This window comes from Pelmatolapia mariae, linkage group LG7 (assembly GCF_036321145.2).
Source record: "Pelmatolapia mariae isolate MD_Pm_ZW linkage group LG7, Pm_UMD_F_2, whole genome shotgun sequence".
NCBI classification, from domain to species: Eukaryota; Metazoa; Chordata; class Actinopteri; order Cichliformes; family Cichlidae; genus Pelmatolapia; species Pelmatolapia mariae.
In genome coordinates this window covers 63,706,260-63,734,189 of record NC_086233.1, presented here as the reverse complement: position 1 = coordinate 63,734,189, position 27,930 = coordinate 63,706,260, and the positions used below count along the sequence as shown (strand labels likewise).

At 42.5% G+C, this 27,930-nt stretch overlaps 1 protein-coding gene and 1 long non-coding RNA gene across 5 annotated transcripts; one reads left to right on the top strand and one right to left on the bottom strand.

Annotated features, from left to right (window-relative positions):
* Window positions 1-33: 33 nt before the first annotated feature.
* cbfb (core-binding factor subunit beta) lies at window positions 34-27,930 on the bottom strand. 4 transcript variants are annotated; one of them, XM_063480200.1, is made up of 7 exons: window positions 27,584-27,930; window positions 27,078-27,164; window positions 22,730-22,846; window positions 8,038-8,154; window positions 7,854-7,949; window positions 6,684-6,745; window positions 34-852 (listed from the first exon to the last, which is right to left on the bottom strand). In XM_063480200.1, exons 1-6 carry the CDS (start codon window positions 27,659-27,661, stop codon window positions 6,716-6,718), a joined length of 525 nt encoding a protein of 174 aa, XP_063336270.1. In that variant the 5' UTR covers window positions 27,662-27,930; the 3' UTR covers window positions 34-852; window positions 6,684-6,715. The 4 variants fall into 4 exon arrangements, with proteins under 4 accessions (XP_063336270.1, XP_063336268.1, XP_063336269.1 ...); XM_063480202.1 differs by having other exon boundaries at window positions 776-847; XM_063480198.1 differs by lacking the exon at window positions 6,684-6,745.
* On the top strand, window positions 10,203-15,593 carry LOC134630238 (uncharacterized). The gene is made up of 4 exons (XR_010094259.1): window positions 10,203-10,641; window positions 11,654-11,739; window positions 11,979-12,040; window positions 15,420-15,593. It is a non-coding gene; the product is annotated as an uncharacterized LOC134630238 (long non-coding RNA).

The window sequence follows — 27,930 nt, the reverse complement described above, 5'->3', positions numbered from 1 at the left end:
TTTATTCCCACCCTGCCGCCCCCCTCCCTCCCCTTTCCAGCAAAGTGAACTTTGGTCTCAGAAAACAGCAGGCTTTAGGACGTGAGCTAGGTATAGTAGGGGTAAACAAGGGCATGCTAGCAAATATTAAGTGTTGCACAACACTGAACAATGCAGAAACCTTTTTTTTTAATTATTTAAACTTTTTCCAACACCTTTGATGCTGGTAAGCTGTGACCTCGGGCCACAACAAACTCTCTTTTAACCGCTTCTTTCAGCTTCTGCCCTCCCTCCCCCGTTAATGACATTAAAGCCCTCTTACAACCACTCTCGCTCTATTTTAACAGTAATAGTAATAGAAAATACATTTTGGTATGCAAAACTAGCCCTATCCATCGATTTTCTTTCAGACCTGGACAAAAAATATTAAAGCTTTTAAATCTGAATGACATCTGTGAAAGCCGTGTCACATCTACAATATCCTGTAACATTAACTGCTCGTGTTCAACATTTAAATATTCATATAACTACTTTTTGCCCAGGTCCTTTGTGTCCTCGGCCCTTTTTTCGAGGGTTTTTATTCACTTTCAATTCAATCAATTTTCATCTACATTCAAATATTGAAAACAACAAAACGAGTCGCATGTAGAAATGATCACGCGAAACCTTCATCGTTAGAAACAACTGATCTACAACTGCAGTTTCATTCAACTCTTTTTCAGTTGATTGCATTGAAAGTGAATGGACAGCCGGCACGGGTTCTCTACTCTTCCTCCTTCCATAACTTCCTCCTCCTCCTCCTCAGCGCATCTTGTGTTCCATGTCAGCGTTGGCCATGTTTGAGCCAGGGCTGGGGTCCTGCTGTCGTCTGGACTGGTGAGAGAGAGGGATAAAAGGATGGAAGAGGGGGAAAGAGAAGAGCATGTTAAGACGACAGGAGGAAAGAGATGGCAAGGAAGGGATGAGAGAGAGAAAAGACAATAAATTAAGTACAGATTTTCACATGTTAACAAATGTAAAGATTTCTCCAGTCTGGGGAGAACTTCAAAATAATGCCAATGCACACAGACTCCCAAATTAAAACAGAAGTAAACATATTTACAGCCTTTCACTACAACCACTGTGAAAGCAAAGTTTTCTTTATAAATCTTCTTTAACACTTAATTAAGGCTTAACGTTAGGAGTTCACCTTCATCGCTGCTAATTCCAGTCACAGAGACGTCTCAGTAAACATTTGTGTTGTTGGTGATTTATGCAATCATCTAATGCAGTGACATGCCAGAGGCTCCAATTAACTTATAATAGTGTTTTATGTAGCACTAATTACAAGGCGTGTGTCTGCATACTGGACCCATACAGTCTATGATTGCAGCTCGCTAACATTATCTGATAACTCAGCCTCTCTCATCCAAATATGGCCACCTCTGACCCGCCCCCAGCACCATAGCTACAGCAAAAATGCCAAGCTTCACTTGAGGTAAGAATCTTTACACAGAGTCTGATTTCTATGTTGAAAAGACTCTACACACACACACAGAATTACAACAGAAAGTTGCAATACCCCAAACTGCCATTAGAGGTACTCAGAGAGCTTCATTACAGCACGACTGTGCTGCTGTTTATACACTTTACTGATGTTGATATTTTAGTTGAGGTAACTGGCAGACAGGCAGGCAGAGGCAAAGAGATAAACTGGCTGACATGCAGGCTCTCTGACGCAGACAAACACACTAACAAAGCAGATTATTAGGTCACCAGTAGAAACCATCAGCATGACGAGGCCTTTAAAAATATGTCACCACTGGGTTTAGTGTCCGCGTGTTTGTTACGCCGTAGCATGGTCTCTTGGTGTAAAAACAAAAAACAAAAAAACCTGTGGTTGTAGGTTTACATTTAAGTGATAGCTGGGGGAGTTTAGCAGGGGTCAACTGAGAGCAAGAAGGGGGGAGAGGTGAAGCAGAGAGCAGAGCAGACAGAAATGCAGACAGAGATAGTAAAGGGGTTGCTTAGTTCAAGTGGAATGTAGTTTGTGTCATCTCAGTGACTCACCATAATAGCAACATACACGCAGTCACATGCACACACACACACACACACACACACACACACACACACACACACATACAGTATGTCATGCTACCATTTTGACTCCTCTTAGCCAGACTGACTCCAGGTCCTGTCAGTCTCCTCTGGAAAGCTTTCTGTTGTTCTATCAACGCTGCTACCATCAAATATTAATGCGTGGCTCATTTAGACTGACTTGAATCAAAGCTGAGTTAATTGATCACACAGCACCATCTGTGCCATGTGCGTATGTACTCCCCAGAAAATGTCATATTGGATTATTCTGTCGCTTTTTTCAGGGCCAATCGGAGAAACCCAAAGAAAACTGGGATACTGAGGCAAAAAGTTTGGGTTGAACTCGATAGATATTACAGATAAACCATCATGACTATGACAGTTTCGTGTTTTAGATGCAAGATGATGTAAAACATTAAGGATAATAAGCACCATCTTTAACAACGGAGCACATAAGAATAATAAGAACAAGAATAAGAACAACTTTATTTATCCCGAGGGAAATTCTAATGTCATGTACATGCTCAAAGCAGCAGGAGAGACAGAGGAACAGATGAATAAGATATAAGGTATACAATATATACAATAAGAATAGTGTACAGTAATATACAGTAGGATAGTGCAAGACATAGTACCGGATAACTCTAACGAAGTAATATACATAACTATATCCTGGTGAATAAATAACTTAACTATCAGTGCAGGCGATTCTAGAAAGTGACAAAGTATTGTGCAATAGAATAAAGGGAGTAGCAGCGTATGATGGGGGGATGAAACAAATATTCAATAAGTACTGTTGGGTAATATTGCACGGTCTGGGAGGGAACAGAATAACATTGGCAATCGTCTCAGGAGAATCACCTACAGAGTGAGGAAGAGTTAAAAAGTCTTATTGCCACCGGGACAAAGGATTTCCTGTGTGATAGAAAGACCTTTTTTCGCATTCTCCTCTCAGACACCTCCTCCAGGTTCTCAGGTCTATACATAATGTAACTATTTGTGTTTACTTGGCCAGCTGTTTACTTACAGAGTTGTGATGCTTGTTGGTGGTTAAAAACCAGTTACAATCATAGTTACTGCTATGAAGCAAAGGTCATTTTCAGAAATGCTCTCACTGAATCTGCTCTGGGATCTCGGACAATTATCAGATCACAAAACGAAGAGCACCGGGTACGACGTGATGCTTGTTTACGTGTGTGTGTGTGTGTGATAAGGAACAAGACTGCTAATTGTAGAACTTTTGAAATGTGTTGTTTTGGTGCTCACATTATTTGGCTGAGGACATGTTGCTGCTCTGTGTTCTCAGTGGTCAAATTGAAAAATGAAAAACAAACAAACTGTTCCCTCTAACATTAACAGCATGTAGCAGTTAATTATGTGACTAAACACACCTTTGTTTATCCAAAATCTCAGGAAACAAGCAAGATTTTAATCAGACAGCGAGAGCCTGAGCGAGTGTTTGTCTCTGCAGAAGGGCGTGGTCCTCAGTAATCATAAGGCCAGAAGAGCTCTCTGTATTGATCCACGTAAAGATGCGAGCCTTCTGTACCACTATAGGCTGCTTAACCACAACTCAATAGTGTGTCAAGTGTGCACACGTGCGTGTTTGTGTGTGTGTGTCTTGATAAACTTGGAGCAAATGTGCTGTATCTGCGAGTTTGTGCACACGTGTGCCTGTACAGTATTTGTGTGTGTGTGTAAGTCAAAGCAGGGGGTCTGATGGCAATCAATACTAATGATATATTAATGCTTTTAGTGGCAGCTCATCATTCACCACCAAATCTCTCTGCTCTTGGAGTGCACGTGTGACTGTGTGTGAATGCACTTGTCTAGCTATCCTAGTGAGGACCCGATTGAGTTTTAAACCGCTGACGTGAGGACATTGTAGCGAAGGGGACCCTCGGCCAGTCGTCACATTTTCACACATCCGGTGTAGGTTTGCCTTAAAGTGAGAATTAAGGTTAGGCTTTCACTGAGGCCGGTGCAACAGATGTGCTCATGAGCAAATCGCATGTTTAGGTTTTTGCTATCGCTCACCCGGTACGTAAGGCTAAACAGGCCGAGTGCATAAAGAGGCTTTTGGTTGGCGTGTGCTCGAAGGCAGACAGCCTCTCTCGGGTCACTCTGCTTTTGAAACTAAATTCTACTTGTTTGAACTGATCTGAAACAACAGCAGAATAACTGTCCCTCTTATCAGTAAACACAATCACAAACACACAACCACCTGGACTGACAGCATCAGCTAAGCGTGGGGTTTTTGGCAGCGTGTTTATATTTTGGAAAATCACATTTGTGCACGGAAGAAAACCGGATGTTTGAAAGACGGATGTTTGTCAGGCGAGTTCTGTGGCGTTCCTGCTCTTGTCCCATTAGTCTGCTGTACATTAGCTCATTTTATCACATAATGTAACCGGACTGGGAGATGGATCAGCGTGCATCAGGATTTCACAGGATCCCGATTCCCACTGTTCAATTAGAATGTCCAGTACATCCAAAGTGGCAGAGCTCCGATCGATTCACTCAAACAGAAGTCAGCACTGAGTGTTTGGATGGCGCATGTGTAAAATAATATCATTTGTGCAAGCAGCAGCAAAGGGCGAGCCAATGCATTATTTCAATGAATGTACTCACAGAGATAGCTAAGCAAACCACGTGTGTGTATGCATGCAGTATTAAAAATGCATCTATTGCTTATACATCCATCATTGTGACAGGCGCCCTTTGACCTTGAGTAACTGGAATATCGCTGCGTTTGGATGAAAAATGTTGTGTCTGCCAAAATGACTGGTCTTTTATATTCAATCAGCATTCACAGGAGAAAAAAGACATCAACGTTTTGCTGCTGATCTATTTGAAAACTTCTCAACCCAAAGTTGGAGCAACATAATTTTCTTAACCTGCTAATCTGCCTAATCTTCTTATCATCATGTGTGTTTTCCAGTATAGGTGAAACAATCAAATTTCACTCCCCTTCTATTTTGAAAAAAAGGAAAGAAAAGAGAATTTTGCCTCAGCTCATTTTTTTCTTTCTCTTCTGTCTGAGAGAAGAAGAAATTAACTTTGCCTTTGAAGTGCGTGCAGCTCAGACAGGACACAGAGATAACTGGATCACCAGCTAACGAGACACAGAGAGTTACAGAGAAAGAGAGACAGATGGAGAGGTGGAGTTCAGACCACAGAAATGCAGAGGCTGAATCTGTGCAGCTATTCAGCAACACTCGTCAGGCACACCCAGAGAAAACAACAAAAAGCTCATAGCGCGATCCACTGTGACTGCTGTTTTAGCAACTCTACAAACTCTGATTCTTTTGGTATGAAACAAGAATTGAAATGACTTGTTGTAAAATCATCTTTGGGGCAGTTGCTTTTAGATAGCCATGACTCTTCCTCGGTTCATACTGAATCCTGCCTAATAAACACGTTTCAACCACTATATACTGAACAAATTTACTAGACCATCACCCAGGGTAAGGTTTGTGCTACCGCTGACCTAAATAAACAGTATTAGTAACTGCCCAAATCATTTTTTTCTATAATGATTCATTCACTGGTGTGCACAAGCTCTTTAACCAAAACAGTGTTTTTAATGCTAAAATATAATTATTATTGTTATCCAAAAAAGAAACAACAGTGGTAATGCACATCATTATATTTTGATAAAGATGCTAAATTACAGTTCTACACGGATTTGTAAATGACTCACAGGGTCAGTGGACATTTTTTCTTTGATATAAAATCACACGAGCTATTATCATTTTATTATTGATTTATATTATTTTGATCTCCATATGTATGAAGCTAAGCTTTATACGTTATGATTCATATATATTGATAAGGATAGCAATAATGTACTCATGTGCTCCATCTCAAACATGCGTTTTAGTAACATGACCTTCACGTACTGTGCGATTACTTTACTGTACAGTGGAACAGTTTCCATCCTCTGATTGCCGATGTGTTCCAAAATCATTTTAAATATGGAAACCAATGAGTTTATACATTGTGTTAAAGAAGCTAGTGATGGTGCTTCTACTGGTTTAGTGAGAGACACAAGGTCTCCTTTTTCTGCCGCAGCCTCGGGGAAGCCACATGAGCTCAGTCACATAAAAGGCAACCTGGATCAAATCTTTCTTTCTGTTTCACACGATGACATTCAGCCTCTCTTTTCTTTCATTTCTGCAGGACCATGTGCCACAAAGCTGTGCCTGAGCCGGCCGTGTGTCTCCTTTTGCAAACTAGCTATGAAACATCACATTGTGTTCACCGAGTCTCTCACACCATTCAAGCATTAAACAAACACGTTTTCCAGTAAAATTATAGGAATAAAATTCATTGCAGAGCATGCACAGTCATGAACACACACACACACACACACACACACACACACACACACACACACACACACACACACACACACACACACACACACACACACATGTACGGTGTGGAAATAAAAACATAGAAAATGCTGCAGGTGCTGAGAGACACACACAGACATTAATGGACAAAAACAAGAATGCAGATACACAAATGAAACTGTGGACACACACACACATGCACACACACACACGAGGTGGTTTAGTGCATGACAGTGTGATAGATGGTGAGAAATGAAGGACACAGACCCTGTTCTTTTCTGCTGGCTGTCTGTGTGTCATCAGTCCCAGATTTTAGAAACCACAGGGTCCTAAAAAATAAACAATTTGGGGTTCATTCGGAGGGCGTCGACTTAGGAAGGATGCCACTGATCTCCCCAAAGCCTTGCTGGGAAAGTGAGTTTGTCTCAAGCAATGAAATGCATTTGGGACACTTTCAAATTTCAAAACTACAGAATCTCAGTTTAGAAATCAGTTTATATGTCTACGTGCAGTTCAAAGGTCACATTTGAACTACTAAAATGAACACATCACCTTGTTTTGCCAAGTTTGCATCAATTAAACTTCTCAAAGGAATGCACAACATGAGCAAACTACTTTCCCTTCTGAGGCTTTTGGGAAACCTGACAAAACTGAAGTCATTCAATAGTTCATGAATATCAAGTCAGATCAATTATCAGATTAGAATTACCGCCAAACTGATCATGCACTAAACCTACGGTTCAAACTACAGAAATCATCTTTAAAGAAAAAGAATAATAATTAAAAACAAACTACAGAACACAAGCACACATCACACAACCCCAAGCACTAAGCAAGGAAAGCGATACTACAAATTTGATGCTGCAGATATATATTGCACTCTTAATACATTTCTACTTTTAATTCACTTTGATACTTTTCTACTTTCAGCGTCTGAAAGCATCTGTGAGAAAATTCAGCAGAGGATAAAAATCATTTTCAGTGAGCCAATTTATTTTCAGAGTTGCAAACAAGAAACTGCACTACAAGCAAGCTGTGTTGGTGATGCTGTTTGCTCTGTCCAGTCCTGCAAAGCCAGTCTGTAACATAAATATGTTAGAGGGCAAAAAGAGCAGGAGCCTTTTCGGCATTTAATTCTCTTTTTCACACTAAAATGCACCGTAAAAAATAATTACACGTCAAGCTTTGTTGCGACCTCCAGAGCTGCATTTTGTGTTCACTATACTGCTTTATAGCTACTATAGCCATCACTGAGAGGCCCAGCATGAAGGGAAACACTATTGCACGAGTCACATTTCCAACCTTTGCATATACGAGAGGTTTTTTTGTTTTGTTCACCACAACAGAATCATTTGGGACCGGCTTTGCAAGACTGAGAAAGATTTCAAGATAAAGTATATATTTGAGATAAATAGTCGGCGATCCCTCGTCTCTCACCTCTAGATCCTCTCTGTGCGATCGCTCTCTGTCCTCAAAGTCTCTCGTCCTGCGTCGAGCCTCTTCGAACGCGGCCTGAGCCAGAGCGTCCTCGTGCTGCGAGCACAAACGACAACAAAGAAAGATCGTAGTTGGTTTCCTGACGAGGAAAAGACATTTGAGTAAAAAGTAGAACTGGTGATACCTGTGCCCTTTCATCATCGTATTCCAGATATCCCATCCCATCCAGCCTTTGTAGGTCGATCCAGCCTTTCCAGATCACACACACACCGTTCAAGATCATAGGGGCCTTTAAATAGACCTGCAAGGACAGCGAGAGAGCGAACCACATTAATGTCCACATTTGGCGTTTTAAATAGCAACCAATATGTGTTGTGACATTGGTCAAGTATTTGCAGCGCTTATGGTGTTGTTCAAAATCCTCTCATGTAATCACAGTTAAATCTAAGCTGTTAAGGCAGATGGCAGTGAGTCATATTAAAAGTACATCAGTTCTTTCAGTAAGAATCACACAAAGATGTGTTATCTGCTCCTCATGACAAAAATACTGGGCGTGCACGGATTGTGCTTTGGCCCTGGGGTGGAGCAGCAGCTTCATGTGAACACGAGTTCATTCGAAATGACGGCTTTAAATCAGAATCTATCGGCTGTTAAAGCTCCGTGTTTGGGACGTGGACGCCTTCCTACCGCTGACCCCTCCTGCTCCATCGTCTGTGAAACAGAAAAACCACAAAGTACGTCAAGGCCTCTCCAGAGACTCTGAGTGTCGGACTATTAAATGACACACACACACTTGCATTTACATATGTGTGCACGTGCGACTGGTCGAGGTCGTTGAATGTACACGAATGTTTGTGTGAGTGATGCTTTCACTCCTTTGATACAGTGTAGCTAAAATAATCAAACGTGAGTGTCGTATATCAAAAACATCTTCTTTGTGTTCGTTTTTAGAGGCATTTGAATTTCAAAGCCTGTGGAAAAGGTCTGCGGCTTCCTTAATGGTCTCATTCAGACATTAGACTACACAGCTTTCATCCCTTTCATTATTCATTGAAAATAAATGTAATCTTGCCTCAAATGTCACGTGTTTTCAGTTAAGTCAGAAAGAGAAACGGAACAACATTAGCCGATCGATAGTAGACCGTCCACGTCACTCTTCTTTGACCTTGTTTTGTCTCTGTTTTGTCTTTCCGTCAGTGAGAGAGGTGAAATAGCTGTGATAATAAAGGGACTAGAAGCGCTCACTTATATTTCGTGAACCCTCGTCTCTTCCTTGTTTGCTGAGCAGCACAGGGCGTTGGGAGAGGATCAGGCTGTGGTCAGGGTGCGTATGCCACAGTCTGCATGTATGCATGAACTGAGTTTAGACCACGTTCACATCTGTAGGATCACAAAACTATTTCTCTGTTTGGATTTGCTGGGCTGAACTCCTGCAGGAAAATTCAAGTAGCTGCAAACTGAACTACTTCTCAGTATTTGGCAATAGATAATAAAAAAAATAATTAGAGTTTTTTTGGGTTCCATCAAAATACTTGAGGAATAGAAAACACACGACACCAATAACTCAAACGCTACACTTTATTTCCTGTCTAGTCTAACTTTGTTTGACTTGCTGGGCAGGCAGCATACTCAGGGTGTAACACACTGTTTCCACAGTGAAAGTAGCTGCCTGCTGTGGCCAAAGATAACTCTGCGAGCGTGAACCTGTGAAAATCAATATGCCTTAAAAACGCTTATATTTGATCACATTTCTCCCTTCCGCAAAAACATACTGGGCTCATTCTACCAGTCTTTGTGCTCCTGAGAAAGGCCCTCAGAGATCAATAAAAACCCATATCTAATCAGTATTGCGTTCTCAGCTTGTTTGCAGCGCCCTGAACTGAGGCAACAACCCCGAAGAAGAAGCCAAAAACAGTCAGTTAGTTAAAACACGGTCAGACTAAACAATGAATTTCACAAGATTTAAGAAATTATTTCAGCCAAAAGAGTTCATAATGTACGATGCAGGACACTCAGCCTCCGTCCTTTTCTTTACTCTGATTTCTGTAACCCAATGAAGCAGCACCTCTGACAGATGCAGAGTGTGTATTTGTCAGGGTGGGAAGCTGTGAGGGGCTATTTTTATCAACATAAACAAGTATTTTGGTATGAATGAACAAAACTTAAACACTCCCCTCTGAAACACATCCACAGACACACAGATGACTGGATTTCTCTGAGTGACACTGGGCGAGCTTTATGGTCCTGCATTTTTACTCAGGCTATTTTTGGACGCTCTCTCACAGGACCTCTTTTACGACAGCTACCCACACTGCACCGGGGTTGCAGGGGAGACCGCACCCCAAGAGACTGTGGGTTTTTGTGTTTATTCGAGTGAATGTTTTTCTGTGTGTGTGTGTGTGTGTGTGTGTGTGTGTGAAAGCAAGAGAGAGCAAGAGGAATGGCTTCCACATCTGTGGGGCTGCATATTGCTTTTAAAAGAAAGCTTCATTTAGCTTGACAGGGAAAACGTGTGTGTGTGTGTGTTTGTGTGTCTGTGTGTGCATGTGCGTGTGTGTGTGAGGGGAAAATATGTAGAAACGGCCCAACCACAGACTTCCTTTTGAGAGAGAACCATGTCAACCCCCACATCCATTTACTAAGACACACACGTGAAGACGGGAGAACTCACACACTGCAGTGAATATGAAAAACAAGCAGAGTGAAATCCAGTGGAAATGCGAAGCACATTCAGTGAAGCGTTGCCTTACTCTTGGTCTCAGAGACTATGTATGTACTGCTTTAACTGGTAAGAGTTACACATACTTTATAAAGTGCGACCATCCACTGTGAGTCTTCCTCACAACAACATTCGAAGCAAACTTCACGTTTTCACTTGTAAGAACAAACAGACTCTAAAACCACATGTGCCTACGTGCTTTGTCATCACATGTGAAATTTACTGAGGTTAAATATATTTCACACGGTTTCCCATAACCGCGCATTTACCCGGGCGCCGCTGCTTTTTCTGTGTTAAAGGGCTGAGCGTGCATACAGACTTCTATTAAGACAGCAAGTTTGCATCCTCTGGTGAGCTAAGCATGAAAAACAGTTTCCTTGGCTCGATTTTGTTCTTTTACTTGGAGTTTGGGCATTTTGTGAGAGAAATCATTCACTATTTTGAGTCCATGGCCTTTCAAATTGTACTTTCTCTTTGATAGGATCATCTCTGTCTGTGAGCTGTAATGCAAAGGCAAATCTGTGCTGTGATGCCTGGTAAAAGCTGTAGTTTTAAAATGATTCATCATTTTCATTATTCTAATGTTAGATTTTATACCAGCGAGTCTCCAGTGGAGCCTGTGACAATCTGAGATGTGTTGGATTTATTTTCATTGAGGTCAAAATGCTTCTTTTGTCTTTTTCTCCGATCAGATCGATTTCTCTTTGGACTCTGTAACATTAAATCCTCAACACAGGAATCTTGCAGCATTGCACTGAATATATATATATTTATTTCTTAAGTGCCTATTTTGTCTTCTTTCCATTTGTTTTGTTTTTGTAAATTGCTTTTAACGTTTGGTTGAATACGTGCAGTGTCGTGTGCTTCTTGCTAAGTAATTATGACTTATTTTGTGTGAGTGCATATGTGTGTGCGTTGGTCTTTGGTTCTTCTGATGATATTATAGAGTCACAATCAGCATCTTTTTTGTACTATTTCTTATCCATCCATAGAAATGCAGACGTATGAGTGTGGCTAACAATGTCACACTGATACGTTAACATCATGCTCGCTCTCGTCTGTCTGTTGGTACTTCACACAGCTTAGATTGATGACGGACACGAAGAGGTCACTCAGTGATTGGATGGCTGGTGAAATATCCTGACTGACATGTTGTGACCTTCACAGGTGTGTTTTTGGATCATCTCTGCTCGCTGAATATACGACTTACTGTTACATGTTACACTGACTGGTTTAAACTAATTCTCCTCATGCGTTGTAGTCCTTTAAGACCGCTGATGAGGATTGTACGTGACAGGAACAACCAGTTAGTTTGTGAATGAGTGTGAATTATATTTCATCTGTGAATATTCGCGTTTGTGTAAAGAATAGAAATCTAATTATCTTATTTTCTTCCACTTTGTCAGAAAAAACAGAGCCGAGCAAAGACGTATCACATGCTAACACGTCCACCGAGCCGCCGGTTATTGTAAGTGCTTTTGAGATTGTGTGTGTGTGTGTGTAACAGTGTATGTTGGCAGACATTGTGTGACGCAGATGGAGGGAGATGTGTTGGCATACTGCCCTTCATTCAGCCTGATGCCAACCATCTAGTCAGCACAACAACCCACTACAGCGCACAGACACACACAGACACACACACACACACACAGACACACACAGACACACACACACAGACCAGTGCCCACAAAGTGTGTGTGATCACAATGGGTATCTGTGTTTCAGCCCTTTGAGTTGTGGCAGTGCGTCTCTCCTACACATGTCAATGCACACGCAAACACATTCGAGTAACACAAAAACGTGCCTTCTTTAATTCCTCCACCACAATTCAGTGCATAACTTTTTTGCTTTCAGGCGTGTGTGTGTGTGTGTGTGTGTGTCTACTGTCTAAGCTGGAGGCACCAACTGATTTAGTGCAGTAATTATGTTATTATCCAGAAGAATGTAACATCAGTGAGTGTAACAGTGTCTGGGGGGTTGAATGTGTCGATTACAAAGAGTCACACAAACACCAGCGTGTGTGTGTGTGTGTGATTTAGATTAAAGACGATCTGTAGTGACTATGTGGAAATCTGTGTGTGTGTTATTCACACAATAAACACGTGCCCTTATGTGTGCGTCTGAGTCAGCAGCCAGATGCTTTCTTTTCTGCCTCCTTTCCCCGTTCGCTCCTTTTATCGCCACTCGTCACCCATGTGATCGCCTCGTATGATACAAGACCGTGGACTGCTCTGAAGAATGGAGGGATTTTGTAAAACAGTCTCAGGACAGCTGCGAGGATAATAAAGTGCACATCACATGAATCATTCCTGATTCATCCACAGCACACACGACGGCCTTTTCACAGCCAGCAGACATCGTTTTGTCATCTCTGGAAGTTAAAGCAGAGAAGGTGACGTTTGGAAAGAGTTTAGGATTTTAGTCTAAAGATCGTCGCCAGCATGCAGGAGAAAATATTCTCATATTTCAAATGGAACTCAATTCTTTATCTCAACAATAGCTCCGGTATGAATTCATTTAAGGCTTTATTCATTGCACACACACTACATGGATTGAAGCTCAATAGTTATCAACATGAACACACTGTGATATCGCTGATGTAGGTCGTTTTGAAACCATAGTGATCAGTCAATGAAACCAGACAGAAATGGTTAATCCACTGAAATATACTCAGAATCATTACGCTAATAATGATGCAAAGGAAAATACCATAAAGCGCTAAAACAGCTGTGCTCACCTTCATGGTTACAATCACACAGACTGATCCTGCAGCCATATTATGCATAGCAATAACATTAAAATCGATTCTAACTATAAAACGATTTAAAACCAATTTCCCGTCTCCAGAGGTGTAAAACTACACCATTTTACACAGACGTGCCAAAAACTGCAGGTCCTTGGATTCATACTTGAGTCAGTCCCCAAAGACCCCCAACTTTAACAAAGAAATCGACAAACTTACAGCCTGGTACAAAAAGCCAGCTTGCAGCTCCATGACAACTCTGTGGGGTTTACTTTAAAGCAGGGGTGGGGAACTCCAGGCCTTGAGGGCCGGCGTCCTGCAGGTTTCAGATCTCACCCTGGGTCAACACACCTGAATCACATGATTAGTTCATTACCAGGCCTCTGGAGAACTTCAGGACATGTTGAGGAGGTCATTTAGCCATTTAATCAGCTGTGTTGGATCAAGGACACATCTAAAACCTGCAGGACACCGGCCCTCAAGGCCTGGAGTTTCCCACCCCTGCTTTAAAGGCTTCGAAGGCTTAAAAGTATGTGTGATTAAGAGCTTGACCACTTCGAATGAGGCTGGTGCTTACGCAGTTGGCTGTGACCTCTAGCTGTGTTCTTGGTTTCAGCTGAACGTCTTGTGTTTTTTTTAGACCTCTTTTAATGTAATAATATAACACATAATACAGCCTGCTGTGTGGTTAACTGTTAACAACCTGTGTAAAAACTGAGTGCTGCAGTTTTTCTCTGCAAATGAACCTTTAATAGCAATAACTGGAAACAACTGTGTGATGTGCTCACATGTACTTTCTGAGCTAGCTAGAGCTAGCTTAGCACAGTCCACCCTCATGTCCAAATATGGTCACTTTTGGCTCAAACATGGAGGAAAATGGAAAGCAAATTAATGACTAACTCAGTGCTTATTAAAAGGTGATGGCTAAAACTCAAAGCATACAAAAATACAAACAGCTGACAGTAATGATGTTACATATAAAGTACAGGTTTGTCAAAAATGACCGTCATGCCTTTAACTGTTAAACTGCGATAATTGTTTTCACCTCAAAGATTAAAGTCATAGACCTGTGTGTGTGTGTGTGTGTGTGTGTGTGTGTGTGTGTGTGTGTGTGTGTGTGTGTGTGTGTGTGTGTGTGTGTGTGTGCCAGGTGTGACAGCAGCAGGTGTAGATAAAGCACGTTACTGGCCTTCTGTTTCTAATCCCCTGCTGAATACAGCCTAACGTCCTCAGGCCTATTGTCTCTGTCTGTCCTACACACACACACACACACACACCCACACACACACCCACACACACACACCTGCTAAAGCAATAGTATAATAGCAGGGTACTCTTCTACTGCATGACCACTCTCTCTTCTTCTGCCTTTCCACCCTGTAATTATAAAGACTGCAAAACAACATGCGACACACTCACTCACACACACACACACACACACACACTCACACACACACACACACACACTCACACACACACTCACACACACACGCGCGCGCGCCACATGACAAACAGTAACTGCCAGGTCATCTTGGATGATGTCAAATATGACTTTGAGCTTACATCTAAATGATCTGAGACAGATGTGAGAGGAAGGTGAAGACAAACAAACACGAACCCACAAAGAAGAAACTTTTCTCTTTGTGCAAACTGATTCACAGGCCTCACTTTTCAGTTTTCACAGAGCGAAAATATTGAAACTTTTTTCAGGTCATATCTTTGTATTGCAAAACAATTGTTCCTGGCAGTTGGTGCCTCTATTGTGAGTGACTTGGCCCTGCCCCAGTCTGAATCTCTAACTGCCCGGAGACACATGATGTGCATCATTGCTATGCAAAGTCCTTTCTGTGTGCACCAGAGGGCCAGAAACTGTGGCATGTTCCTATGGCTTTCATGGAAATATCATGCAAATCCTTCCACACGCTGGAGATACACTTACAAACAAGAGAGAGCACGAGCTCATACTAAATATTTTTCCAAAGACTCACACGTGCTGACAAGCACCAGCACATTTTGCATTGCCAAATATTCTGCAGACACAGTTTACCTGATATGATTGCAGATTACCAAAGCATTGTGTTTTTGTTTGTTTTTTTCAATCCAGCAACTGAAGAGAAGCTGCAGGACATCAGAGGAGGTCCAAAGCCAGAAACCCTGGAGATGAAGGTTATGTCCCGTGTCATGTGACCTGAAGAAAGTCTGCTTTACTCAGCTACTGTAGCAGGAATCAAATCATTTGTCTTGTGTTTTTTGTATCTCGCTATTCTCATTACATTATTATTTTCATCATGCTTGATTTTGTCAACACAGTTGACAGCTGTGTGGAGGATGGGGAGGTGGGGGGGCGGAGCTTAATCTCCAAACAAGAAAATGATTTATATCTGATCAGGCAAAGAAAAAAACATTGCAGCAAAGCAGCAACATTTTCCAAAGAGCAACAGGTTGCCATTTTTACTCTGATGCAGGAAAACAGATGCATCTTGTAGGTTTGAAATAATGACGTTGCAGACATCGCTTTGTGTTTGGGACGTCGTTCTCTTGTGGAGAAACGCGCTGTTACCGCTACACCGAGCCACAAACTAGTAAGTTAATGGAGAAACAGTGTAGTTCTGTTGAAAAGACAATATCACAACGTGCTGTGAGTTTTCTACACATGACCCTTTAAACCATTTTAAAGGTTTTCTGATAGTTTTGATGCCAACATGTGAGCTTGGGTGTGTAGCTAAAGCAAACACACAAAAAGCCTTTAGTTAGTTAATGCGTCTTTTACGAGGATGGTGGTTCAACACTGCTCACTAAATTTCTGTGCTGGCTCACACTTTAACTGTTGTTGATGGTGAGATTTCTGAAAAACCAGCTGTATTTGTCAATGTTAGGAAGGCTTAGGGCGCTGCGATGACGGCAACAAAAGAGTTCAGCACATTCACCTTTGTCCTCGTTCTGAACGTGAATTATGAATGAATGAAATGAGCAGAAGTGAATTCTTTCCTTGATGTGCTTTCAGGGCACGTGAAATGCTGCCAGTGCACCTGCTGACCACATTTTGAGAACCCTAAGTGTAAAAAAAGAAGAATAACTCAGAGGTACAAAGTACACGTAAAACTGCATAATGTATAAAACATTTCCACTCAGAACAGTGGCTGTCCTTCTTTTTTTCGAGGCAGGAAAACAATGAAAACACAGCAATGGGAACAAGAAAAGTGTGCGATCGCGTCAGGACATCTGAGGCTCACAGGAACAGAAACACACAGGTGAACTGTTGCACATACTTTGTTCCAGCTCAGCACACATTTACTGGAAGAGAAGGACTAAGAGCAGAGGAATGGGACTGACACACTCGTGCTGGATTTCTCACCAGAGTGAGCTCGCTCTCTGTTCAAGCCAGAGTCCAGAAAGAGACGAAAGACACAAAGACACGATGCGAACATGCAGCACGGGGACGCGCACAAAGAGCATACAAACAGAGGACACTAGACAGAACAGTGCATTGTGGGAGTGGGTGTGGTCATTGATCTGAGCCCTTGAGCAGGAAACATGATACTCTGTGGGAGGAGAAGCACATGGATGTGTGTGGATGTGTGTGGGGTGTGTGGATGTGTGTGTGGATGTGTGTCTCTGTGGGGCTCAGATCAAAGTTTACTTTAACTTATTTCAATCAAACAACCTTCATTAAAATGAACGGAAAAGCCACTTGGGCTGTATGAGAAGTAACACACACACACACACACACACACACACACACACACACACACACACACACACACACACACAGGCTTGGATGAAGAGAAGCAGTAGCAGAGGGAACCAATTAGTGGTCTGGCTTTGATGATGTCACTGACAAGTCACGCACCGATGGCACAGCTTCCGTTCAGAGGGAAACATAACACCGCACATCGCGCACGCACACATGCACGCACACATGCACGCACACTTGATGCTGCTGTGACAGAGTCCTGGAGGCTTAAAGCTGATGAATAAATTAGAGGGCAGCAGAGGCGTGAGATAAGAAATGATTTGAGAGGGCTTGTGTGTGTCAGAGAGATCGCTGCCATCTGGAAGAACTTTTTCACCATCTTTGAAAACAACTCTGAGGTTGGAGCACAAAGAAGAAGATAGAGGAAGAGTTAATGTGACAAAATGTAGAATTTTCATTATCATGATGACAAATTTAATAAGAATCAGAAAATCTCTGTGTTCTCTTCCTCCAGCCGTACAAACACACTGAAATGCACATTTAGGTTCACAGCTGGCGTCTTCTCACATTGATCAAAGAAGCCAAAGCACTTTGCATCCATCACAGTGTAATTCTGACATTGACTTCATTTGAAATGTCCACTTTCTGCAGCAGCTGATTTGCACCACTGTTGTGTATCTAACCTAAAAAGAGCGACATTTTTAGAGTGACTTTGATTGCGAACATTCTTGCTGAAAGCTCTTGATGACTCAAAAGTTGTCCGTTTACTCTTGGCGTGGAGCTGCGACGGTGCAATAACATACTCAGTGCATCAACAGCTGTGTCCATATTTGCCATATTTTCTATTCACTCCTATCGATCTGGAACAACTTTTATCTGCAGGCACAATAATAGTATCTAATCATTTGGCACGGAGAGGCACGCACAAAGAGAAAGTAAGGCCCGCTGGGTGTGCGACATATTTGTGGTATGAATTAATATAAAAAGTAGAGTTAATTGCCGTCAGTTGTGCTGTCATGACAAACGGTAAGTTATCACCTGACGATCCTTTATAGTCTTTTTGGGTTGCAAGCTCGACGACTTCTCACAGCAGAAGAAAACAAAGTGTCAGTGCAGGCTCGTCGTACCGGATCAAACAAAGTCAGAACACTTAACAGAGACGGAGCCTCAGCGCTGAAAACCATCACACAGCATTCACACAACTAGAACTTTACAGTTCATACACGTATGACTGAAAATGGCCTGGTTCATGAACATGTTTTCAGTTAATTTTCTGCGTCTTCACACGCAAAAGATTCACTGTATTAGGCACACCCGTTCAACTTCTGCTTAATGCTAATATTTAATCAGCCACTCACATGGCAGCAGATCAATGCATTTAGGCGCGTAGACATGCTCAGGACATCCTGCAAAAGAGCATCCGAATGTAGACAAAAGGTCATTAAGTGACTGCAAACGTGGCATGGTTGTTGGTGCCAGGTGGGCCGGTCTGAGCATTTCAGAAACTGGTGATCTACTGGGATTTTCCCCATGCGCCCATCACTGGGGTTTACAGATCACAATAAAAAGTAAAGAAAGGAGAAAGTATTCAGTGAGCAGCAGCTTTGGCAAAAGTACCTTACTGATGCTGAGGGCAGGAGGAGAAGGCAACTGTAATTAAACCTCTTGTAACAACCAAGAAGAGCATCTCTGAATAACAATACACCAAACCCTCACACAGATGAACTACAGCAGCAGAAAGCCACAACACTGGTGACACTGCTAACAACAAGTGGACTGCACAGTCATCACATCTCAATCCAAAAGAGCACCTTTAGGATGTGCTGGAATGGGAATTTGTGACCGTCAAATCTGCAACAACTGTGTGCTGCCATCAGCACCTTGGGTCCGAACAAGTACAGCAACCCAACGGTGTTATGGCCTCTTCACCTCGATTCTTTTGGGTCAATGAAAAAGGCGGCGTCTCGAGCTGTCCTGTTAAAAGCTGCAAAAGTAGAGGAGGACGGGAATGTGGCGAGAAAGGCAGATATCCATTTTAGAAACGTGGTTACTCCCACGAAAGAATCAATGAAGGGGAAAAACGATTTTTAAGGACTTTCATGAACAAAAAAATGACTTAACAAGCATCTATTTATGTGAATAACGATAAAGGTAATGTGCTTAAACACGATGTACTACTCTGATTACAGAAAAAAGCACCACACAGTATTTGAAACTTAAATAATAGTGTGTAGTTGTTTTGTCGTTAAACAGCCAACATTTATTTAGAAATGGGTTTAATTTTCAGGTCACACCTGCCTCTGAACAAGGCACGGCTGACCCAGATAGACCAATCCAACGCTGAGCGCGACGCAAAGTCAAACCGAAACATAGTGACCGGGGAAGTTCTGACATTTTAAATGCTCCAAAACTGTAAAATAAGAACCGTGCTGTCGTCTGTTTCAGACGAAGCTGCTGCCGGCGCTACAGTTCGTGTTCAGAGGCTTGGTAGCAACTTAGCAGCTAACACTAAAATTAACCTCCTCCACAGCTGGCTCCCATTAGCCTGCAGCAAAACAGAGAGCCTGTAACTTCTACAATCCCTGCCTCTCTCCCTCTTTCTTACACACACACACACACACACCATATGCTCAGTCGCCAAGTTTAACCTGGCTGTGCCACTCTTTTGGTTTGGCACCATCAGTGTTTGGAAAGGAAGGCGGGAAAAGGGGAGAAATGGAGGGGTAGAGCAGATGAAGTGAGGATGAGAGTGAGTAAAGGAGTGGGGGATGAAGCCCACAGAGTGGGAGTGAGGATATGTGCAAAACATACCGGGAGTGGACGGAGGGTTGGATGGACCCATTTTCTTTACCATTTATCTAACTTAGGGACCCAAAGGATCTGGATCTAAGTCCAGCTGGCAGAGTGAAAAAAGGTGATGCAGTATGGATGTTGACGTAAAATCAAAAGAATAACGAACAGAGAAAGGATCAGGAGAACTACAAGAAAGATAACCCCATTTATATCTAAAGTTACCCTGTGCTGTAATTTCATTTTGAAAAGTTTTCATCTGTACCAATTGTTTTGCAAGCAGTTAAAACCCCAACTATCCCCAAGCATCGGGTTTCTCTGTGTGGGTTAGCCGTGACAGTAATTAAGAGAAGAAGTTGCAACGTACACGAGATCTCTGGCCTGGCCTGACAGTCATCTTCTGCAGGAAGGTCCAGTGGGATAGTGAGGCAGGCTGTGAGTGTGTGTTTGTGTGCGTGAAACTAAAGACGGGATATTGGTGGAGTAACACTGCAGAAACTGTACACCGAGTGCATGAACAAAGGTTCTGCACTGATACGGCAGAGTGGAATTGTTTGCACTCGGGAAACCACGCTCTCCTGTATTTTTTTATGGAAATGAATATTACATCAAAGAAAAGACCGAAACCTTATCGTTGTGTCTTTTGTTGGAGAAGCATGAAAGGAGAGTGTCCTCGAGCCGGACAGTGAGCAGAAGAACTCGTTTGTGTTTCAGTTTAAAACATGAACGCCACGCTGTCAGCACGAGCGTCAACATTGTTCGTTTCAAGAGGGAGACACAGAAAGCGAGGCCTCGACTTTGGTGCTACGAAACAACTGTTGAGCTGCTTTACATTGACAAGTGCTGGCCTCATTAAAACTTCATAGATCTGTGAGCACCATTAAGGTGACAGAGAAGAGGAGAGTCTCACACGCAAATTGTGTCTCGGCCGTACGCATGCATTCTTTTGCCTGACACTAAACACAAAGTCTGCAAAATGCTAATCACCCATTAACACGAGTGCATGCACATACACACACACACACACACACACACATGAGTTCCCAACGTCAGGGCACTTGAGCTAAATAATTAACAGTGTGAGATTAGCCCGTCAGCCTCAGGGCACGGAGGTCCATCGATTCCCCAGAATGCATTTTTAATGAGCCGCCAGCCGGCATTCATTTCAGCTGGCCAGTGTCCGTGGAGGGTCTTCTGACACACGCGCACACACACAACCATAGGAAGAGTCCAGGCTTGGCGCCAGGGGACACAATTAACATACACATAAACACGGCAGCGCCGGTTTACCGAGCAGTGGATATTACTTTGGAAACAGCAGCAAACTAACATCTTCTGAGCTCTCAAAGTTGTTTAACTTCTTCTTTGATGTTAGAAGAGGCCTACTCAGGCCTCAAACAAGGTCTTCATCAATTTGCTGTCGTGAGAGACGAAGCTCGGCAGCGATTTCACCTCTGAGAACAAGATCCTGTTCACAGCGTCACAATCAGCCCACGCTGGTTATCTTTGCAAAAAAGACAAAATGTGTCCACACGCTCATTGATCCCTTTAAGTCCATCGTGGGCACCTGTACCACCTCTGACACCCAAATCAGTGTGTTTTCTGTCAGCTGTTATTGGCTAAAAGTTGAAGTCAAATGTGTCCTGACACACGTCTACTCAGAAATTCACATGAGGCTTTTTTTTTTTTGTCTTTGGTGTCATTTTCATTTCTTGAATAAAAGCAGAACAGAAAGCAAAGGGGCAGACGCCATTTCTCTATTTTTTTGTTAAAAGTTTCACAATGTCAACGTTATATGAATCAAGCACACATGACTAAACATCTGTTTTCAAACCTGTGGAGGTTTTGCTGTTTGCGTGATTAAAGGTGCAAACAATGTGTGTCTGCTTACACACTGACTGCTGCACTTCCAGTGTTGGGAAGGTTACTTTTAAAATGTATTCCACTACAGATTACAGAATACATGCCCCAAAATGTATTTTGTAACGTATTCCGTTACGTTACTCAATGAGAGTAACGTATTCTGAATACTTTGGATTACTTAATATATTATCATGCTGTTTACAACTACATGAATGTCCTATTGCTGTGATTTATTACTGTTACTGAAGGTCCGCGGCTCCGAACCGTAGTAAAGGGACCTCTGACTAATACGTCGGGTTCGTGTTGGGCTCGTAGCTGAAAACTGGCTTTACTTTGTTGTCTGGGTCAACTTTGCTAGCGAGAGACAGAGAGAGGCGTTGAAAGGCTGCTCCAACGGAACTTATTGTTCCGGAGGAAAACACGAACACAGCGTACAGTTGAGTCTTAATAGCTTACTTACAAATGGGCTCGTCAGGCACTCTTCTTGGCTGCAGTGGTTATTATTATATTTACATGCTTCCAGCTCCCGTTTCTGCTCCGTGACAGCTCGGACTTTTCCTTTCTCTCCCTCCCTCGCTCACAGACACATAACGTGTATGGTAGTCCATTCTCGCTGCAGCACGGACTACACTGCCCATCAGGCTACATGCTTTAGGGCCATGCCTGTAGCATTCTGCCTATTAGCTTAGCACAACAACAACAAAAAAGCGCTCTCTCACCCAGGAAACACGCAGAGAGGGAGAGCGTCACCCTGTAACCATGGCAACCATAACGCTGCCGCCTGAACAACAGAGCGTAGCTGTCAAACAAACCCAAACAGTCCTGACCCGCGACAATATGAAACAGGAAAGTACCGCCGTGTATTCCATTTATTTCAACAAAGTAACTGTATTCTGAATACCACCTTTTTAAACGGTAACTGTAACGGAATACAGTTACTCATATTTTGTATTTTAAATACGTAACGGCGGTACATGTATTCCGTTACTCCCCAACACTGTGCACTTCACACTACAAAATGAAAGAAATGTGTTTGCTGGAGCTGGTGCATCTTTCACTCATCCTACCCTTCCCGACTCCCTTTCGAAGTCGACGTATTCCCTCGTAGGAACCTGCCTCTGATCTCCGTGCAGGTTGGCTGGGAAGAACTGGAGAGAGAGGTTGGTACCTGTCGCTACAAAGGCCTGTGGAGAAATGGAAAAAGCACAACTGAGTCGGTCAGAGGTGAAACGAGATCATTTGAAATTTGCATGAAGTTTTGATTTTGATTTTTTGAAGACAGATCTCAACACATAACTTTTTAGACAACTTGTGTTTGGCCATGTAATGACTTCAAAATGCTCATTTTCATTTAGCTTCTGAGAAAAATAACAATATATTTTATGCAGGACTTTGGTACCACAGGTCTTCACTATCCAGCGGGTGAAATTATGGTGATGCTCTGCCTACAGTCTCTTGCTTACTGCTGTCACACATGAACACAGCTTTAGCATCAGTGTAAATGCCAGTATAGCATTTTCCTGCAGAACAACAACTGTCAAAATTCTGTATTAGGAAGCCAGTGACGTCCAAGCAAAGAGAGGAGCTGAAGGCCCATTTGGGACGGCTGTATTTACACTTCCACTTTTCCTTTTCTGTCACTGTTTGGTTAGATACTTGGTTTGGTTTAATAATTCAAACATGGACTTTCATATGTTACATGCTACAAGACAAACTAACTGAGTTACATTTAACAGTGTCGCTTGCTTTTTATTTGTTTTGTGACTTTTATTGAACTTTATCAGGCTGCACATTAAAAAATAATCCTAAAAGGGTGTAAAGAGGGCTAATATTGACTGACCAAGCGTCAGTATGTAATGACCTCAGAGTGATAAGTGATAATAAGGGGATATTGCACAGCTGTGGCTCTGGATGAGCATTTTTATCTACTCGACCTTACTGTTATATCTCAGCTTGGGCCTTGAAACTGGATTACAAACCAGAAGCTGGCATTTAGAAGTTCAGTAGCTTTGCATTATTGTAATTAATCAATGTTAATCGCTTTTTTCTTAAAATGTCCAGAAATGCATTATAAATTAGAAGAAATCCCAGTACATTCAGCAGGAAACCTGAAATGCTGAAAATATGTGACAAATGTTAAAGTTCGATGTATCAAAGCCCCCTCCTCCTCTTTGCCTTTCTGAGTTTCTTCGTGGTCTAACCGCTCTCATCTCAGAACAAAAGCTCCAACTGAAACAGCGGCCTGCTCTCCTCACAAACATATAATCACATCATGCTCTAGTGTTTCTTCTTTTCGGATTTCTGTAAAACAGCTTCTCGCTCTAATGGGATGTGCTCCGCTCGGAATATGCACACGTACCTCCACACAAGCACACAGCAGCACAAATGAAATGAAAATCAATAAAATGCATTTCTCCGTTGCAGTCAGAAAGCAACGAATAACAGAGAGGCAGAAAATTAGGTTAGAAAATGTCGTTTTTATAATGCGAATCTGTGCGTGTGCGCCCACTGTCTTTGTGTGTCCGTGTGATGTGTTGCGTTTGCTGAGACAGATCAATACTAAGGGCATTAGTGATGCGACTGAAACTGGAAGCATATGAATTATGCACCCTTTCAAATCTGTCCCTCATCAGAGAGGGAGCAAAAACTGAATGAAAGAGAAGAAGGACAGAACGACGCGGAGGGGAGCAGAGAGCTCCGAGAACACCCGAGTCATCATTTCTGCTGTATTTGAAGTATTGGATTACAACCATCTGATACTAATTTGCTGCCTACTACTGCTGGAGAGAAAAAAGAGGGAAGGGGAGGCAAAAAGAGAGATGGAGGGAAACGGAGACAAAGGAGCAGAAAAGAACACAGAAGTGGAGGAGAGGAGACAAGAAACTGAGGCAAAGGTGGAGGAGGACATGAAGTGTGATGAAGAGAAGTATGAGGAGCAAAGAAAATGAAGTCAAAGGAGATGAACATCCAGAGAAAGACAGAGAGAGCAGCGCAGCATAAAAATCGATAGTAGTTTAGAAAAGGACTCATCTCTAATGAGCTGAGCTGAAGATCATTTACTTTGAATTATTGTCCCATTCATCAGATCAATCCTGAACATTTTAGAATGGCCCTGCGACTAGAGCCACGCATCAGTGTGTGTGTGCCTCATTTCATTTCTCGTGATACGTACGTGTCTAACAAAATACTGAGGCACAGAAATTAGTAGGATTTTTTAAAACGAGATAAATGCCTGTTTCTTTAAAAGCCATTTAACTCTAAAGACTTACTGCACATCTGATTTTGCTTTCAAAAAATAATGAAAAACAAAACCACTAAAAGTTTGTCTTTGATTTTTTCATGTCAAGTAAAATTAATTCTACAGTTAGCCCGTGAGTTATGTCTCACATGTTTGTTCTGGAAATCTATTTATTTAAAGTTCCAGAGATTCCAAAGTCTTTGCTTGGAAAAATGTCTGATGTCATTTTTTTCCCAATCGTTTTTAAAAGTTAATAATTGATTGACTGCGCCAGGGCTGACACACATCAGCTTTTATTAAAAGCTACACGTTAACGTGTTGTGACGTCGCTACACACACATCCCAATCCGTTGGAGGTCAAACTTTAAAATCCAGAAGTATTAAAAAGACTTTGTCTCGTCCATAAAAGGCCAACCTCGACAGCACATTTGACTCGCATTGTGTCTAATAGTTGTTCACGCTCACCGTTAAAATAGCAGGAGGTCTTTAGCGGCGTCAGGCCGATAGATAAATCAGAGGCATGATGTCACAGCTGCCGTCAAACCATTAAAACCGTGGCCATCAATTCTCACGGCAGAAGAGGCTTATAAATACAGTGCGGACAGACAGGCAGACGCAACGCGGCCCACTAAAAGATGGTAAAACTAGATGGCCTGCACCCTCCAGGCTCACCCCCGCTGCCCGATGATGACAGCGTGTTTGTGAAAAATACCACGAGGATGACTAAGACGGCAGAAGTTGCTCTGTGTTTGCGCCAGTAGCCCGAAGGCTTTCTCGTCTGACCTCACCTTTTATTGGAGGCGTGATATAGAAAGTTTGAAACAGACTTGGCTAATCGCATCATTAGAATATTAATGTGTCCAGACTTGCTTTGACGTTATAAAGTGCTGATCGCAAACACTGCGCCCTGTGTGTTTGAAAGGAAACAAAAGCAGGTCACGTGGGTTTGTTTGCGCTTACTGTAAGGAGAAAGCTTCGTCGTATTTCCACAGAAGTGAAGACAGTAAAATATGCAGATACGTTTCTGTTACAATGTTGCTTTGTGTTACTGTTAAAGTTCGACACTGAGCTACTTCTACGCTACACTGCAGAGGAACATGCTACACTTTGGAGTTCACAGAATTCACCTCACACTCAGATTTGTTTTAAAGCCTTCACAGAACACAGCAACATTAAATGCTGCTCACACTGTTTGGGTACAACAAAGAGAGCGCACTGCTGTCCCCCGGAGAATACTGCAGTTTTACCTGCATTGCACTATAATTTACATTGTGATCCTGTGACAGTGAGCTCGTATGAGTAAAGCCATTTGCTTTTGGGAGGCATCCATTTCAAACTGGACGTTTGACTGGATGCACTGGAAGAGCGGAGCGAGGCGGGGAAACGGATAAATGGCAGACCCAGCTCACTGTTACCTCCTGCTGCAGCAGCTACCCACAGGCTGCTCCTCCGTAAGTGAAAATAAAGAAAAAACTTTTTACATAAATCAGTGTGACGCAGTCGACAGCAGAGCACGGGACCGCCCAGCACAACTGAGTATCTAAACTAAAATAGTAATCTAATTACCAGGTATTAATCAGTTACATGATTATTGAAAAAATTAGTGAATACTCTTTTGTATCATTACTGTCGTCTGGTTCCTGTGTACAACAACATTAGACAAGCAAGGTGAGGTTTAGTTTAAGTGGCAGCTTTCAGGCCCCAAATTGCACCTCCTGCAGCGTTCGTTGGAACCGTGAAGCCTGCGTGATAACATGTGACGACTGCAGCTGCAGAGCACAGAGGAAAGAAGCCTGCGAGTGAAGTAAAGTCTGGTGGGTCTGCATGTCTGATAACAGGTCTACTTCCTGGTGCAGGGACGCATCAAAATATCCGCACTCGCACAAAGCGAGTTTAACAATACGGTTTCATAGTGTCACGTATTAGTGCCGCGATCGTGTCTTTGTAATTTAATATTTACTAGTGCCATTCACAACAGAGCGAATAAGACACACCATCCATCCACTGTACATCATATCCACATCAGTGTGCTTGTTATAAAAATGAATTCTTTCAGTTTCTGGTTGCACTTTTCCCACTGTTTGTGTCACATTATGGGTACACAGGACTACTCTCCCCATCCAGTTATATTCTATAAGGAGTAAAAAGGAATGAGAAAACGTTTGTTTTGTGCTCACCACTTCTGACCGTCCATCTCTGCAGGCGTTCTGGAAACGAGCTTGTCTCTCCTCGTGGGGCCGGTCTCTGAAGCCAGTGTATTTAATCTACAGAGAAAAGAATAACACACACATACATGTTACATTTGGCATCTGCACTGAATGGGACTGATTGATATTCAGTAAGCTGCAATTTGAAGATAAGCGACAGGAATTTTGATTTTTGATGTCAGAAGCAGATCCCTCTTTCTACTCTGGGGTTTGTACTTTTAACAAAAAAACAAAAAATACATAGAATTTTTTTTTGTTCATCCAGGATTAATACCACAAATAACGACATAAAGGAAAAGAGCAAAATAACAAAGAGTAACAACGTCGAAGCAACTTATAACAAAGCCTCTCTGTGCGCTACCAGTCTTTATTAGTTTTACCCAACAGTGTGAAGTTTGTTACAGCACGCTTCTCTTCTCTAACGAGCCTCCTTTCTCTCTTTATTTCCGCCGAGTGTAGAAGCGCAGCAGACTCACCTCACACTCCCTGCTCAACTTGCGGAAAAACTCCTCATTCTCAAACTTGCTCCTCTGGTCCGGGACTACCCGCGGCATCTTCACCAACACTTTGCGGCCACTTGAGATTCGCCTCTTTTTCTTTTTTTGGTAATTATCCCGCAGCGCAGAGTACAAGTTAAAGTGTGTGCTGCCGTCCGTCCCTCACTCAGTCTCTCTTTCACTCACTTCTCTTCCGTGTCTGTCTGTCTGTCTCTCTCTCTCTCTCTCTCTCTCTGTTTCTCCTTCCCTGTGTGGAGCAATGTGCTCTGTGCTGCTGATCTATGTGATTGTGACTGCTGCTGACACACTGATGATCTGCCTCTGCC

Coding starts and splice junctions, on each gene's coding strand:
- cbfb (XM_063480198.1), bottom strand. CDS start 27,661: ATGCCGCGGGTAGTCCCGGACCAGAGGAGCAAGTTTGAGAATGAGGAG. Junction 27,165..27,583: donor AGTTGAGCAGGGAGTGTGAG/GTGAGTCTGCTG, acceptor TTTTCTCTGTAG/ATTAAATACACTGGCTTCAG. Junction 8,155..22,729: donor TCGAAAGGGAGTCGGGAAGG/GTAGGATGAGTG, acceptor CTGTCCTTGCAG/GTCTATTTAAAGGCCCCTAT.